Genomic DNA, 15,644 nt, shown 5'->3' with positions numbered 1-15,644 from the left:
TGACCAGCGGCGTGTGTTTGCATGCATGTCAGGAAGTCTGTGGTCATCTGATGCGCAACAGTCAAGTGAAGCTCTTGCGCGGGGAGCACCCCAAAACAAACCCAATTCTTAGCCCAACCGGCACCTAAACCAGAGCAAAAATAAGGGGTCGTATTTATAAGCATCTGGCATGTCTGGTTGTAGAATGAAGAGAGAGGACTGGACTGCCTGTTAGCATTTCACTTACTTTTGACTGGTTTGATTGGTTTTGAGATATTAAAAAAAAAACCTCCATACTGCCATCTCATGGGTAATTGCCCAGTAACTGGATCTCCACCAAGCTTTCCTAACCTTTACTGTAACCCATTGACTCGTTTGTTCTATTAGATTATTTCCTAAATCCTATAAACATTTTCTAAAACATGGAAGACGCCTTAATTGCATAAAGTGTTGAGAGTTTCTGTTTAATTTCATGGCAGGACAAAACGCTTTTTCGCTAAGGCTTTTGCTGTTAGATAGGTTCTCTGTGACCTCTTTGAAGGCTGTACGTACTTGCGTGGGAAAAAAATGGCTTTTTCTAGCATCCATAATAAGAAACAAAGCCAAGATGGCACTCATAAACAAAGACAAAAAGAAGGAGGGAGACTGAGACGTTTCTGCTGTGTTTTGACATCAATGCTCGCTCTGTCTTTCGGATTCCAGCGTCAGTGCTGTGTTGTTATGCTGGTAACTCTGACGGATATCGAGTTTGGCTTTTGGCGGAAGACAGAAGGTTTTCATAAAGCCATTAATCTTGAAAGGAGCAACTGTCAAAAGCATACACTACCCCTATTCCTGACATAAAAAAGACACGTCCAAGGCCTTGATTTTTGCTTTGGTGGAAAACGATATCACACTGCCGCTTGATAGCAGTCCTTGAGATTCCCAGAGCACCGTCCAGATTCCTGCACCCACCTCCCTCCTAATATATTCCTAATACAGTGTGCATAAAAGGAGAGCAGAACTATGGTATCTACACTTGACACAGTCCTACGCAAAGCAACTCAATGTTGTTCTGAAAGTCATGCAGTAATTAATTAACCAGTTCATTAATCAATCAGAAACAAATCCTTCCACAGATATATTGTTGGCAAACTGTTGGTGTTATAGCACCAGCAGTAGAATTGCTACATAATCCTTGGAATAGATGTTATTCCATAAGACAGGAGGTTAAATTTACTATATGCTGGTCAGAGTGTGGTCTGAATTCAGATCTCTAGCTTATTCCGAAGTTTATTTTTCCTTATAGTTATTGCACACACTGCACTTTGTCTTGGTTGGGATGCAAAAGTTTGGTGATAATGTGGTAGTTTGTTAGACCTTTCATGAAACCGTATGCATCTTAATTTTGAATGTTGCTGTGCAGAACCTCCTATGATGCATGCAAGCATGTGACCGGGTCACCATGCCTATGGTGTCATATGGCTTATCTGCTGGGCATCTGCTGTAGTGTTTGCTATTTTTTGCTACCAATGTGTTATGTTTAGTGTAGTCTGTGTAAAAAAAAAAATAAACAATTGATTTGATATTCTGATTCTGATGGATTTACCACAAATGAGCATATAGAGCATATAGATGTTTTTTTCTGATCCAATAATATCAGAAGATTTATTGCAACCAGGGAACAGTTGGTATTTTGAAATGATGTGCACCATGCTGCGCTCTCAGCCAATGTTTCCTTAACTGGCTGTTGGCTTTTCTTTCATTGGAGGTCGCTGCTTCCATTCAGTCCAGATTTCTGACTGAGCTCTGAGCTATTAAAAGGCCAAACTTTCTCTGGCCAGCGTCGTAATTGCCTATATCCCAGTATGTCCCACCAGGATTTGTGCTTGTGTTAGAGTGCTTTGACACAGTCGCCATGGAGACCGGGATTGCCCCTCCCTCAGCCAACTACCAGAAATCAACAGGAGCCCTGCCAGCAGACCTGTGAGTGGAGGCGTTTCCAAAGCTCTGAGCACACAGCCTTTGATCCCATCTTGATCTGAAGTTACACTGTGTCTATAACACAAACTGTCGAAAGGTGCTGAACCTTACAGGACAGGATTACTGGCAGGAACTGAGAGCAGCTCAGAGCCATCACAGAGGGATGCGCTTTTTCTTAGTACATCTGAAATTCATCTCCCAGTAGGCAAACAGTGCCGTCACAAAAAAGGATATCATGTAAAAACCCGAGGGAGGACCAAAACAAGCAAATTCACCCAAAAAAAAAGTCAAAAGATTTGCCAACTGAAAGGTCTGGAACAAACAAGCAGTGAGGATTTTCTGAACGTCTCTGCTGTACTGATTTCAATCTCTTGGTGACTATTTTTGTCCATCTGGGAAGAGCTTATCATGTTTTTTACATACAGGGTGCTGGTTCCAAACTGGCGCTACACTCTGAGAGTTGGGCTTGTTGGCCAATGCAAGGTCAAAGGCGCCCTCAGGATTTGCGTAAATAAATAGATAAATAAATTGACTCAGTCCTCAGTTTGAAAATACTTCCCATATCCGGTAAATGGAAAATTTATATGTTACGATTGTGTCCAAAATGCCACAATGATCAGCAATAGAATTGTGCATTTGGTGAATCTGTTTTTTTTTTTTGTCGTCATCATAAGATGCATCATCATAAGATGCTTCATAAGATGCTCATTAACCTGAGTGAATCGTAAGAATGTGTTCAGCATAAGTCTTCAGGACTGTTGTCTGTGTGTGTGTGTGTGTGTGTGTGTGTGTGTGTGGATGTGTATCATAATCACATTTTTTTTATTTGCTCAGCATCCATTTGATGACAAAATGACCTTTTGAAGGAGAGCACTTTTGGGTTTTATGTGCGCTTTGCAGCTGCCCCATGCAGGTTTTCCTACATTTCTGCGAGTCTGAGTCTGCAGCAGGCTTTCGTAGACCCTCTGTGCTGCACGCTGACTCGGAGGATACCTCTTGAAAGGGAAAATAGCTCCGCTCAGACACTCTACGATTTTCCTAAATGCCCTTCGCTCAGATAATGAAAGTCAGTCACGGCTGTTTGGCGAAAAACGTCTGAGTTTCAAGGACGGCCTACACTACAATAGCTACAATGTGTGCAGGTACGTCACGCGCAGAGCTAAGATGGGACACTGAATGCAGCGGAGGTATAAAATCAGGTGCTGTTTTATCATTTGAAAACGCGCAAGTCTTGCTTTGGAAAGTTTTTTTTTTCTGTGATTAATGCAGAAAAACACTTTCATGTGTCAGCACAGTTCATGCTGAATGATTCAGAGACACTTTCAACACTCCTGTTTGCTTTTGTCCACGGGGGATAGTCTACTCTGTCTCGCTTGCCTGACAATAGGATGATGAAGTCTTGTGCTGTCACATTTCGCAAGATTAGCAAGAAATGCAACATTTATTTAACATTGACAGCAACTGGCGGCGAGCAAAATCCCGCTGCGTTCCGGCGGAGGCAGGAGCTGCAGGTTCATTTCTGTCATGCCGCACATCCCAACATTTGGTCCTAATTCACCAAGTTTAACAAGTCGACTCTAAACGTGTGCTGCGAGCAGCTCTGCTCATCATTAAACGAGAATATGGAAATGATCATTTGTGATGAAACATCCCCACCAGACCTGCTTTTGGCAAAGTGAGAGGCCTGCTACAAACGTAGCGTGAGAATTCAGGAGGCTGGTCTTGGTGAAAGCGCATTAAAAAAAAAAGTTAGGGAAAAAGAGGTTTTAAAAATGACTGATCAACAAAAAACAGATATTAAGATATATTTAGCCTGTTGATGCTAAAGTTGATGCTAACGTTCATGCAATTGATAACAGGACACCTACTTGCTAGCTTGGTTTTGGTCTGGTCTCGAAATGCTCACCAATGAGCCTACAAGCTGAACCAAAATTTGGACTCGAGACAAACACCATTACCAAACCATTCATAGTTGAACGTATGTATCACCAGGATATCACCGAGATGGTCAGCCCTGACCCCTCCATACCATACCACACCATACCTACACCCAATGCACTTCACCCCATGTTGAGCCCAGATGACTGAACGCATTCGAGCCAGGTCTAATAATTTACATACTAGAGATCACAAAACATGAAATCATTAAAAACGGGGCTATAGATAGATAGATAGATAGATAGATAGATAGATAGATAGATAGATAGATAGATAGATAGATAGATAGATAGATAGATAGATAGATAGATAGATAGATAGACATGATGTGGGGTGTCACATGACCCATTTACATTTACATTTACAGCATTTATCAGACGCCCTTATCCAGAGCCCTTATCAGTAGTTACAGGGACAGTCTCCCTGGAGCAACTTAGGGTTAAGTGTCTTGCTCAGGGACACAATGGTAGTAAGCGGGATTTGAACCCGGGTCTTCTGGTTCATAGGCGAGTGTGTTACCCACTAGGCTACTACCACCCTTATGACCCCTCAATGAAACTGTCTGAAGGAGACAGGACTGGGTAGAAGGGAAGGAGAAATACTTTTCCCAGTCACCACTAAATCATTGATATTCGAAACAACAAATGCAGAGACCATGAAACTATCATATAAATTTCATTGTATGTAGATATACACAAACACATACAAAAGATGTTATTCGTCACATTTACAACAGCATGATTATTATTGTTGTTGTTGTTAGTATTATTACTATCATTCATATTAATATAATACGTGTTGTTTCATATTTATTAAACCATCAGGCCTTTCCAAAGTAAATCAATCTACAAAATCGAATGGTTAATCGCAGGTTTATGCCCCATTATCCACGTGGTTTTAATGCGTCCTGTGGGATCGACCCAAATTGACACATTTATTTAAGAATTATGAGAAGGGAATGGGGCTCGAGTGGAGTCCGAAAAATTCAAAAACTGAGCACAAGGTCCTCTTTTTTTTTATATTCTATATATTCTATATATTTAGAAAATCGTATAGATCTTACGTAATTCTTATAGATAAGAATTACGTAAGAAATTATTTTAGTAGTACATTCCTATTTGAGAAAATATTTCGAATCGTGCAAACGAATTTATATATTTTCTGTTAAATTCCCAGGGGGGTGGTTTTCACGATAAATCTGACACGAGAATCGGGTCGATCGTGTGCCGATTTAAAGCATGATTTTTTTGTCTAGCCCACCTACCGCAGTGACTAGAATAAAAAAAATGCCTCCATGTGTTGGAAATATTAAAAAGTCGTTTCCGTGAGTTCCACGCAGCATAAAAAAAAAGCTCAGCTACGTGATTCGTGGATAAATCAGCATTGAAAATAAATTTTCATGTTGTACCCCACTTATATAAAAATACTGACGGTGTGAAGCGGAAAGGCCGCGGCTGAGCTGCGTTTTAAAAGTCGCATCGTGCTGCCGATTCGTTGCACCATACCGGCTGGAAGGTAGCAGTACGTTTACCAGTAATGGTAAAATATATAGATATATATTAAAAACACACACACGGGTCAGAAATCGTGATAAGTAGTCGGCCAAGACGTCGAAAAACGCACACATATGATTTCAGACCGTGAATTCCTCGTCCTCGACGGTGTGTGCTATTACGCGCGCTTGTGTGTGTGTGTGTGTGTGTGTGTGTGTGTGTGTGTGTGTGTGTGTGTGTGTCCTACCGTCACATGTTCGTAAATGAACGTCGCCGGTCTCCCGCTATTCCGCGGTCACGCAGACGTGACGTCTGCGTACGATAAAAAAAATGGGAAAAAACTAATATTTCATAGGTTTGTACCTGTCGGTCCGTTGTGTTCGGTTGGGTCCGGTCGCGCTCCCAGACTGAAGTGCCGTGATATTTCCCTCCAGAAGGGGGCGTTGGAGGGTCCTGTGAGGGTCCCGGGGACGAGATGAGGGGATTTTCGGCGCGCACCCGACCCCAAAAACCAAATGAATATGAATAATTAGTGAGGGGCTGCCGGACACACCCGTGATGTTTTCCACGTGCCGTGATCTGTGCTGTGGGATGGGGACAGGGGGACAGGGACTCTGCTCCTCGTTACTGTCGGGTCGCCAGTTAAAGTTTCACAAGCGACAGTTTGCAGGCCAGTAAACGGGGGGAAGCGCCGGGTTTTCGGGGGTCCCTTTCAAGTCTGACCTGGAAGACCCTCGGAGACCCCCACCATGCAACCTGCCACCGCAACCTGCGCGCGTAGTAAATCCAAAGTAAACTTTACCACCAAGCACCCCAAACGAGGACAGAAAATCGGCCCACGAAGCGATCCTGCACATTTAATGTTTAATCACGGCGTTCATAGTCAGAGAACATTTATATAAAATATACATTTTTTACAAACTCCACGTTCACGCGCAGAAGGAACCTCAGACGCCAGCTTTTTTTTTTACGATTAACGCATGAACTAGGCTAGTGGTGTGTGTGTGTGTGTGTGTGTGTGTGTGTGTGTGTGTTTCTCCATCTTTGTGCTTAGAGAGGCTATTTTAAAGCTATAAAGCGACACGGGGCAATAAAAGAAATAAACAGTGTTGTGGTTATAATAAATTATTTTGCCCATAAATCAGATCTCGTTTTTTACGCACCTTCCCACCAATTCATCAGTCGATAGCTTCAAGGCTATTGGACGCGCAGTCATCAGTTTGCAAAGTCCACGTGTGCATGTCCAATGACGCGTTTTAACGCTGAAACGAACCGCTGGAGCTGGTATCGATCATCTGACCGAAATGTGTTCATCTCGCGCTGGTCAATATTCACTTGTATTTAGTGTAGTCTTTGATTTTTGTGACATCATATATCGGTCTTAGAAATGAAAACGTATTTACGATTTTTGTCCGTAATATGTAAATGAATGTGATGATTATTGGATATTGGTGTATTGGATTGGATGATTATTGGATATTGGTGTTTGGGAATGTGACGTCTGGGGCCACCGGTCGCTCCCGGTTTGAAGGCTGGGCGTCGCGTACCGGATGGTGACGTGCGGGTCCAGCCTCTCCGGAGACGCGCGGACCAATGAGAGCGCAGCAGCCGCCCGCGGCACATCCCGCGACCCTGACGTGGAGGAATGAATCTCGGCGAAGTCCACGCCGCGCGAGCGACACGCGTGCGTCCTTTAACGCGCGCGGTGGCACCGGAGCGGGAGAGATCGTACACGGGACCGAGTCCCCCGCCTCAGTCGGGGTCCCCGTGTCGAAGGTTCGAGGAGCCGCGGAGAAATGGGTGAGCAGAGATGAAAAAACAAAAACGTAGTTTCGGGAGGCGCGTTGTTTTATTAGAATAAAAAAACGCGTCGGTCGGTCGGTCGGTCGGTCGGTAACGCGGCTCATCGCCATTTTCCGGGGAGCTCGTCGCGAAAACTCACCTTTCTTCTCTCCCCACGCAACCCCGCCACCAGAGCAGACCTACGGGGAGGTGAACCAGCTCGGCGGGGTCTTCGTCAACGGACGCCCCCTGCCCAACGCCATCCGCCTCCGGATCGTGGAGCTGGCCCAGCTGGGCATCCGGCCGTGCGACATCAGCCGCCAGCTCCGCGTCTCCCACGGCTGCGTCAGCAAGATCCTGGCGCGCTACAACGAGACCGGCTCCATCTTGCCCGGCGCGATCGGCGGCAGCAAGCCGCGCGTCACCACGCCGAACGTGGTGAAGAACATTCGGGAATACAAAAAGGGCGACCCGGGCATCTTCGCGTGGGAGATCCGCGACCGGCTGCTCGCGGACGGCGTGTGCGACAAGTACAACGTGCCGTCGGTCAGCTCCATCAGCCGGATTTTACGCAACAAGATCGGGAGCCTGTCCCAGCCGGGCCACTACGAGGGCGGGGGCAAGCAGAACCCGGCGCAGGCCGGCCTGCCCTACAACCCCATCTACCCGTACCCGTACCCGAACGCGGCGTCGCCCGGCGGGACGAAGATGGGCGGCCCGCCGGGCGTGAGCCTGTCGCGGGCCTGGCCGTCCGCGCACACCGTCAGCAACATCCTGGGAATACGGGCCTTCATGGACCCCGCAGGTTCGTGGGCTTCCATAATTATAATAAAGAGAATATTTCGATATCACGTGAGGAAATATTTCTGAATACTTTCGAGATCGGATAGAAAACGTTTTTTTTTTTCTGCGTGTGACCATGTGTACTGTGAACGGAGCGCATTTTGGGGGCGTTTTACTCCGCGCGTAACGTCTCTCTGTCCCCACCCACGCAGCCATCGCCAGCGCGGAGGGGTATCCGCCGAAAATGGAGGACTGGGGCGGCGTGAACCGAGCTCCGTTCCCCACCGGGACGGACAAACCGGGCCTCGACGCGGACCTGAAATACTCGCAGGTAAAAAAATACCCGCTTATACACGTAAAAATACCCACTTACACGGACAAATAGACGCTTACACTGACAAATACCCGCTTACACGTAAAAATACCCACTTACACGGACAAATACCCACTTACACGTAAAAATACCCACTTACACGTAAAAATACCCACTTACACGTAAAAATACCCACTTACACGGACAAATACCCACTTACACGTAGAAATACCCACTTACACGTAGAAATACCCACTTACACAGAAGAATACCTGCTTACACGTAAAAACTCCCACTTACACGGACAAATACCCGATTACACGTAAAAAATACCCACTTACATGGACAAATACCCGCTTACACGTAAAAATACCCACTTACACGACAAATACCCACTTACACGTAAAAATACACGCTTACAATTAAAAGAAATTACCCCTTACACACAAAAATACAGCGCGCGTGCTGCTGGGATAGCATATTTAAGGAATAGAAAAATAATAATAGTGTTTTTCTTTTTGATTAGATAAACAGAGTTTTCAACGTGTGTGTGTGTGTGTGTGTGTGTTCGCAGCAGTCCTCCACGCTTTCCACGTACGCGTGCGCGTACTCCCCCTCCAACCAGTACGGCGTGTACGGCGGCCCGGCGGGCGGCTACGTGACCCCCGGGCACCACTGGCAGACCCAAGGCACCACCCTGCCCCACCCGGGCAACGGCGTGGCGGTGCACGCGGGCGACCTCCACCCTTCCGTGGCGTTCAAGCACGCAGCGCGAGACGGTACGGCGGCGGTGTTCGACGCGGCGATGAAACAGAAAATCGCTGACTGTTTTACCCAGATTTCACTTTAATCACCCACGTACTGCGCCGTTATTACCATTATTATTGTTAATTATACTGCTGTTCTTGTGCTTTTCCACGGTGTTCAATATCAATACACAATAATAACGCATTAGTGCATTTCTCTTACGATACACATTAGTATTTATTACTAATAATATTTTGTTAAGAGACCAAGATGATAAATGTCCTCGTGAAATGACGCGCATTAATATCCACGGTCGCTCGGTCCCCAACGTCGCCTGTAGCTTTAATCGATCACCACGCACATACATACAGTTGGCAGGCAGCAATACCGACTCTGCACAGTTCTACTTCCAATTAATTTTATTCTGCAATTAATCAGTTACTTTTTACATGGCAAAATATAATAAATTCAGTTCAACCGTTGAGGCCAGCACAATGCGACCGAAATGTGATCTATTGCTAATTTTCCGTAATACACACATATAGACAGACAGATAAACAGGCTTTTTAGAAAAAATATGAATTGCGGAAATTTAGTAATAGAAAATATTTTTGTGGTATTGTGTGTGTATATATGTGTGTATGTGTGTGTATATGTATTTTTCACACACACACGCACGCACGCACGCATATATATTGCATGTTATTATATATATATATATATATATATATATATATATATATATATATATATATATATATATATATATATATATATATATATATATATATATATATATAAACACACACACACACACACACACACACACACACACACACACACACACACACACACACACACACATATATATATATATATATATATATATATATATATATATATATATATATATATATAATAACAACACGACAATAATAACGAGCAATAATTAAAATGTATATTGAATAGATTAATAATATCGTGTTTTAAAAAATGTAAAATTCAGTGAAATCCATTTCCCGGCGCCGTGTTCCGCTGAAGGAGAGAATTACGGTTTATTTGCTCTCTAAACACCATCCCCTGTGTGTCCCTCCTCCCAGAAGACCGAAAGCCCCTCAGCCCCCTGAGCAAGCAGCAGCACGCGGCGCTGAGCAGCATCCACGGGCTGGGCCTGCCTACCTCATCCTCGTAACCGCACCGAAATCCACGCACGAATGTAAATCTCGCGTGGGTGTTACTGTAGCGTCTTCCCTCTCTCTCTCTCTCTCTCTCTCCATTCTTCATATTAGATCGTTTCTGTACAATTCTGCACCCGTGGCACCGACAGGATTTTCGTCTTTCTTGGTCAGGAGTCATTTGTAATTTTTTTTTTATGGACTCGGTAGAGATTGTGGCTCAGTGATGTGAACAAAGTGATTCTATTTGTACATGTAAAATATGTGTATAGGCATTAATTATATCTATTTTTATAAATATGTAAATATATGCTTAACTGTTTTTTTTTATAATAATAAAAGTTAAAACCTGCTCAGCTCGCTGTGTCTCGTTGGGGAGATTTTTAAAAAGGCAGAAACTTTTTTTTCGATGCAGAATTTAGACCTGGGTGGAGGTTATTGTGCGCGATAAGAGACCGCCCTCCCTCTCTCCACACGCACACACACACACACACACACACCTCCTTGTCGCTCTCGTTTCTGCTAATGGTGCATCGCTGCTGTTGGCGCCTGGCGTGATGTTATCTCTGTTGATGTTGGACAGACGCCCTCTCTGTGCAGAGCGTCATCTGCATTTAATTCCAAAAAAAAGAAAAAAAAGAAGGAAGGAATGAATGAAAGAAAGAAAGAAAACTCGCCAAGCACCTTGTGTTCTAGCACGAGGCCATAAATGTTCTCCCACCTCCTTGACGAACACACCAACAAACAAACAAAACTTCAAATATTTCAGTTCGACGCTCTTTATAAAAATATTATAAAAAGCTTTTGTCGCAGTTTTATTGGACAGGTCCCGTGTCAGGGCCCCCGAGGGACATTATTTTGCGTGGTATCGTGGCTTGCTCGGGAGAGATATTAATATGGCCATGAGCGTCCATGTGTTTGAACCGATTAATCGATTCATTTGAATTATTTGGCAGTATTTTAAAATTGCAGATATTCCGCGATTACATTCATTTAAAATGAGGATGACGATAATTGCACGAGTTATGCGCGCGCTCATCAGCACGACACGTGACGCGCGGTTTACGCGCCTTTGGCTGCGACACTAAAGCCATGAAGGGACTTGAGCCTGCAGGCCGCTGAATTGGAATTCTGGGAAGTGAACACAGCGTCACACACACTTCTGTCTCGGCCGTGAAACATCGCGACGACTCTCGAACCCTTAGTCTGGCCTGCGGTGGACGTCCAACAATCAGGCCTGCGGGGGTACAGCCACTCCGTACCCCCGTTTCTGACTGCGCGCGCCCTGGCGGCGTTTCATTTCGTTGATATCAAAGTTCCTTCGTGAAGAGTAAAGTAGATTCATGAATATTTTCTGAGATGTAATGACAGAGGAAGGGACAGCAGGTTAAGGGACGATGGCCTGTCACTGTCCATGTGACCCGATAAACCGGCCGCTGCGAGCGTAAAATGGAGACGTTCTCTGGTCCTCTGGCGATCGCCAAACTTCAAATAATACCGAAAAAGAGAAAAGGAATTTATCCTCATGTGCTTGATGTAACAAGCCCATGTTCAGGCCTGTTTTTTTTTTTTTTTTTTTTTTATGAATGTATGTGTGTGTGATATGAAAAAAAATATATAGAAAGGACACGCGACTCGGGGAAATGGTGCTAAAATTGCAAAAGAAATGAAATAAATTGCATAATTGGCTTGAACTTGAACGTGAATTAATGGGCCTGTTAAACATTTATGGTTTTATTTCACTCGGAAATGAATTAATGAAAATGTGCACAAAGACAAAACTTATTTACTTGTTTAATAGTCTTAATATTTAAATGTTGAGCCAAATAATATGGTTCAAATATCTGTTCAGGCCTACAAATATAAATTAACGTTTGGCTATTATTAAATAGAAATCTATGGGAAATTACAGAAAAAAAAGATTGCGTCGTTAATGGCCAATTTCAGACTAATATTAAGAAACAAGAGCAGATCAAGCGAAATCGATGATAATTCAATATGAGCAATATCGGCAGTAAAAAGCGACATTTTTGCATTCGTTTGTTTTTCACGCAGAGCCTGGCGCAGCCATCGTTCATAATTTACGAATTCGCGCAAACTTCAGACGTGTTCTGCGCGCGCTCGCGGCCCGACGTGCGCGCTCCCCGGCCTGCGTCAAAAGAGCGCGAGTGCGCGGGCCAGTCACAATATCATAAGAATTAACGGGCCACAGCTGGTTTGCAGTGGAAATTGGAGTGGAAGTGAAGCTCATTACTTTTTTTTTTTTTTGGTATTATTATCTTTTTTTTTTTTATACCTATAACTGTAATGTGCTGGCAGCGAAACATGAACTAATTGGCCACAGCGTAGAATTGATTTAATTATTATTGTTTGATTGATTTTCAGTTAGCTACTTGTTAATTGTTGTTTGCTTCAAAATATTCACTTATGTCTATGTCTGGTAACAAGGGCCAGCATTTTTTTTTTTTTTAAGAGTTCAATGCCCAGTGGTGCAGAGACTTTTCATCTCTCGTTCCTCTTGTGGTTTGACTAATATCTTGGGTAAAACTATATTATTAAAACATTCTAAAAATACTACCACTAATAATAATAATAACAATATGAACAATATTATTATTGTGTTTCATGTACTTTGTTTCTTGTGGGTGTAGATAAGCCTCCAGGATGTCTTCCTATCACCAGGTAGACTGGTTGTGTGATACCCACTGTCACGCGATGTTTACCCACTGAAGGATTGTGTCAAATGTAAATGACAGATGTCTAATTTGAGTAAGTGGCAATACTCCTGTTTGGCGAATTATGGATAAACTGGAAGTAACGTTGGCGATGCAGTGCAGTGCAACCGTGCAGTGAACTATAGTAAAGCGGTGATTGTACATTAGGCCAGTTTTTGTTTGCAGTTTTTGTTAAACGCTGTCCTTGTGGAACGCTGCCCAGGGTCCAAGCCACCACCGCATTTTGGCATTCTGTATTTTAAGGGTATTTTTGTTGTCCAGTGATTTGTGCGGCAAACAGAATGGCAGTTATTGTCAGTTTGTCTTGTTGTTACAAAGCTACTGAAAATAACAATGGTTAGGAGACGGAAATGTACACCTACTTATAGTCTGTTAGAGTCTATACACAAACTACAATTAAAAGTGATTGTCTTGTGTTATAGTTACCATTTCTTAATATTACATAGTCTAATTCATAGCCCAAAAAAATTATATACAGTCCAGGCCAAAAGTTTGGACACACCTCAATGTGTTTTCTTTATTTTCATAACCATTTACAACCATTTATCACCATTTATATATATATATATATAAACACACACACACACACACACCACAAGGGAAAAGTCAGACTTACGAGTTGCTGCTCAGCTCAATGTAAATTGCTTTTCAGCCATGGACAGAGTTGCGACATGCTCGTTGACGCTATGCCCCCCTTCCCATTGGACGGTTTTGCCACTGCCTTCACAGTGGAATAGCTGCAAGCGCCATTTATTCTCCAGCGCATGTGACCTTTTGTGGAAGGAAGTTTTTTTTCCCTGTTCCTTGGTACATTATCTGCCTTCAAACCACACTGCAGTGGGCCTGTATTGATGTGTAAGGACGTGTGTAACCTCCATCGTTCAAAAAAATGCTCTTTGGATTTGGGGCTCGCCATTGCTGTTTAATATTTGTACAAAAGTGCAACAGCCTAAAAGGGAGGCTGCAAGCATTCCTCCAAAGTGCCGTCATGGTAAGGAATTGCTTATAAAATTATGAATTGGACAGATTTTGTATTCCAAAGTTCCTTTCCTACAAAGCTGCCAAAGGGGTTCATCATTCATCTGAGGCGTTCCTGTGCCACAGGGGGCGCATGCTGCCAAAATATTTATTTTCCTTAATAGTTAGATTTGCACCGGCATGCAAAGAAAAGCCTAACTCCAATAAACATAATCTGCACATTTGTGTCCCTGCAAACGTCTACTTCTTACTAATTACAGGACTTAATCAATTGCAGCCAATGCATATTTTGTTGTGTGATAAATATGTTTAATCACAATAAGATTTAGGGATAAGGTTGTAAGGCAGATTTCTAATTTCTAACATCCTTATTTGGGCAGTGATGCCAACGATGACTGAGATTATGAGGAAGCTACTGCATCAGGTACAACATTGCATTGCATCTTCCAACAAGGTCAAGTTAAGGATGCTGTGAATTCATATGTGACTGAATCTAAAATGGCTATGAGGATGTGGAAGCCATGCAAGACCAGACATAATTAACGCATATCATTAAAAGTCTGACCTGAGACCTTAGAAAGCTTGTTTAGCAACGTCGCATGAACGCTTCGGAATGAGTGGCGATGTCACCAACTTCCAGTCTTACTTGGTATTACAAACTTCATGACAGGTCTTCAATAGGGGCACTGGTGGCCTATAGCAGGTAAGGAGGCGGACCCGTAATCAAAAGGTTGCCGGTTCGAATCCCGATCCGCCAAGGTGCACTTGAGCAAAGCACCGTCCCCACACACTGTTCCTCGGGCACCTGTCATGGCTGCCGGCTGCTCATTCAGGGTGATGGTTAATAGCAGAGGGCACGTTTTGTTGTCCTGTTCTTCACAATGGCAATCATTTTACTTTCAATATTTAGATTTAGATATGATCAGGAGGAACTGATTAACACTGAGATCAACAAAAGAAATCATGGGTACGTTCACGCGCCTCACCGTCAAAGCTCCTCTGCAGCTTGCTTAAATGGAGGGACGATTATGACGTGAAGCTCTTCTGGTAAGAGAAACAGTGGTGTAAAAGACACCTTAACCGAGCTGCAGCCGCGCACCGAGCCTCGTTTCTCCCGAGGTCGGAACCATCTGTCACTGTCTTGACTGTGTATGCTGGGATCAGACGGGCTTTGTGCAGATAAGAAGCCGGGGCACGCTTGTACCTCCTTGCCGGTAGTGGTGGAGAGCTTTTCATATTAGCTAGGCGTTTTGTAGCAACACCACTCCTGGCCGGGAGAGAAAAGAAGCCATTTTATCCATTTCAGAACAGAGAGAAAAAACTTGGCTTCCCGCTGGTGGCACCTGAGGTCAAGTCCCATGTTACATTAGATAGCCTTTCAAACACTTACTGCGTTTCAGCGTGGAGTACTCCAGACTGTACATGAATTATCCACCCAAGTTCCGAGAAGGCCAGACTGAAAAGATAAATGTTACTGAAAGGAAAGTTTGAAGCGTCGGCCTTAGTCCTTCTGTGTCTGTCACGTGGAATGCTGAGCTACTTGTCTGCTAACGTCGCTTATGCAATATGTGGGGATTTGTCACTTCTTTTAATCGGCCTTCTTTTCAGAGCCATCGCATCTGTCCCCTGACCGACTGTGCAGTGAGTTGTATTGTCCATCATGCGGTGGTGTGACGTGTTCTGTAGAGCGACTCTGCATGGTCGGCCTTCCCTGCAGGGTTGCATGCGACCGCCCCGGTGGGGCAGAGGCCAATAAAAC

General features: G+C 43.9%; 2 protein-coding genes across 3 annotated transcripts in view; one reads left to right on the top strand and one right to left on the bottom strand.

The window, feature by feature from the left end:
• nkx2.2a (NK2 homeobox 2a) overlaps positions 1 to 15,378 on the bottom strand; it is a 41,128-nt gene extending 25,750 nt beyond the window's left edge. The window contains exon 1 of one of the 2 annotated variants that reach the window (XM_028997644.1): positions 15,276 to 15,378. The gene's annotated coding sequence lies outside the window, so the exon portion shown is untranslated. Of the gene's footprint in view, positions 1 to 5,735; positions 5,758 to 15,275 lie in introns of those variants that run through there. The other variant, XM_028997633.1, reaches the window with a different exon arrangement.
• Positions 7,009 to 10,519, top strand: pax1a (paired box 1a). The gene is made up of 5 exons (XM_028997618.1): positions 7,009 to 7,172; positions 7,348 to 7,959; positions 8,150 to 8,268; positions 8,825 to 9,029; positions 10,098 to 10,519. The coding sequence occupies exons 1-5, from the start codon at positions 7,169 to 7,171 to the stop codon at positions 10,187 to 10,189; spliced, it is 1,032 nt and encodes a 343-aa protein (XP_028853451.1). The 5' UTR covers positions 7,009 to 7,168; the 3' UTR covers positions 10,190 to 10,519.
• Positions 15,379 to 15,644: the final 266 nt, after the last annotated feature.

The sequence above is a fragment of the Denticeps clupeoides genome, chromosome 1 (genome assembly GCF_900700375.1).
Source record: "Denticeps clupeoides chromosome 1, fDenClu1.1, whole genome shotgun sequence".
In the NCBI taxonomy this organism is placed as follows: domain Eukaryota; kingdom Metazoa; phylum Chordata; class Actinopteri; order Clupeiformes; family Denticipitidae; genus Denticeps; species Denticeps clupeoides.
The sequence above is the reverse complement of the archived record's forward strand: the minus strand, read 5'-3'. Positions and strand labels throughout refer to the sequence as shown.

Coding starts and splice junctions, on each gene's coding strand:
- pax1a (XM_028997618.1), top strand. Junction 7,960..8,149: donor GGCCTTCATGGACCCCGCAG/GTTCGTGGGCTT, acceptor CCACCCACGCAG/CCATCGCCAGCGCGGAGGGG. Junction 8,269..8,824: donor CGGACCTGAAATACTCGCAG/GTAAAAAAATAC, acceptor GTGTGTTCGCAG/CAGTCCTCCACGCTTTCCAC.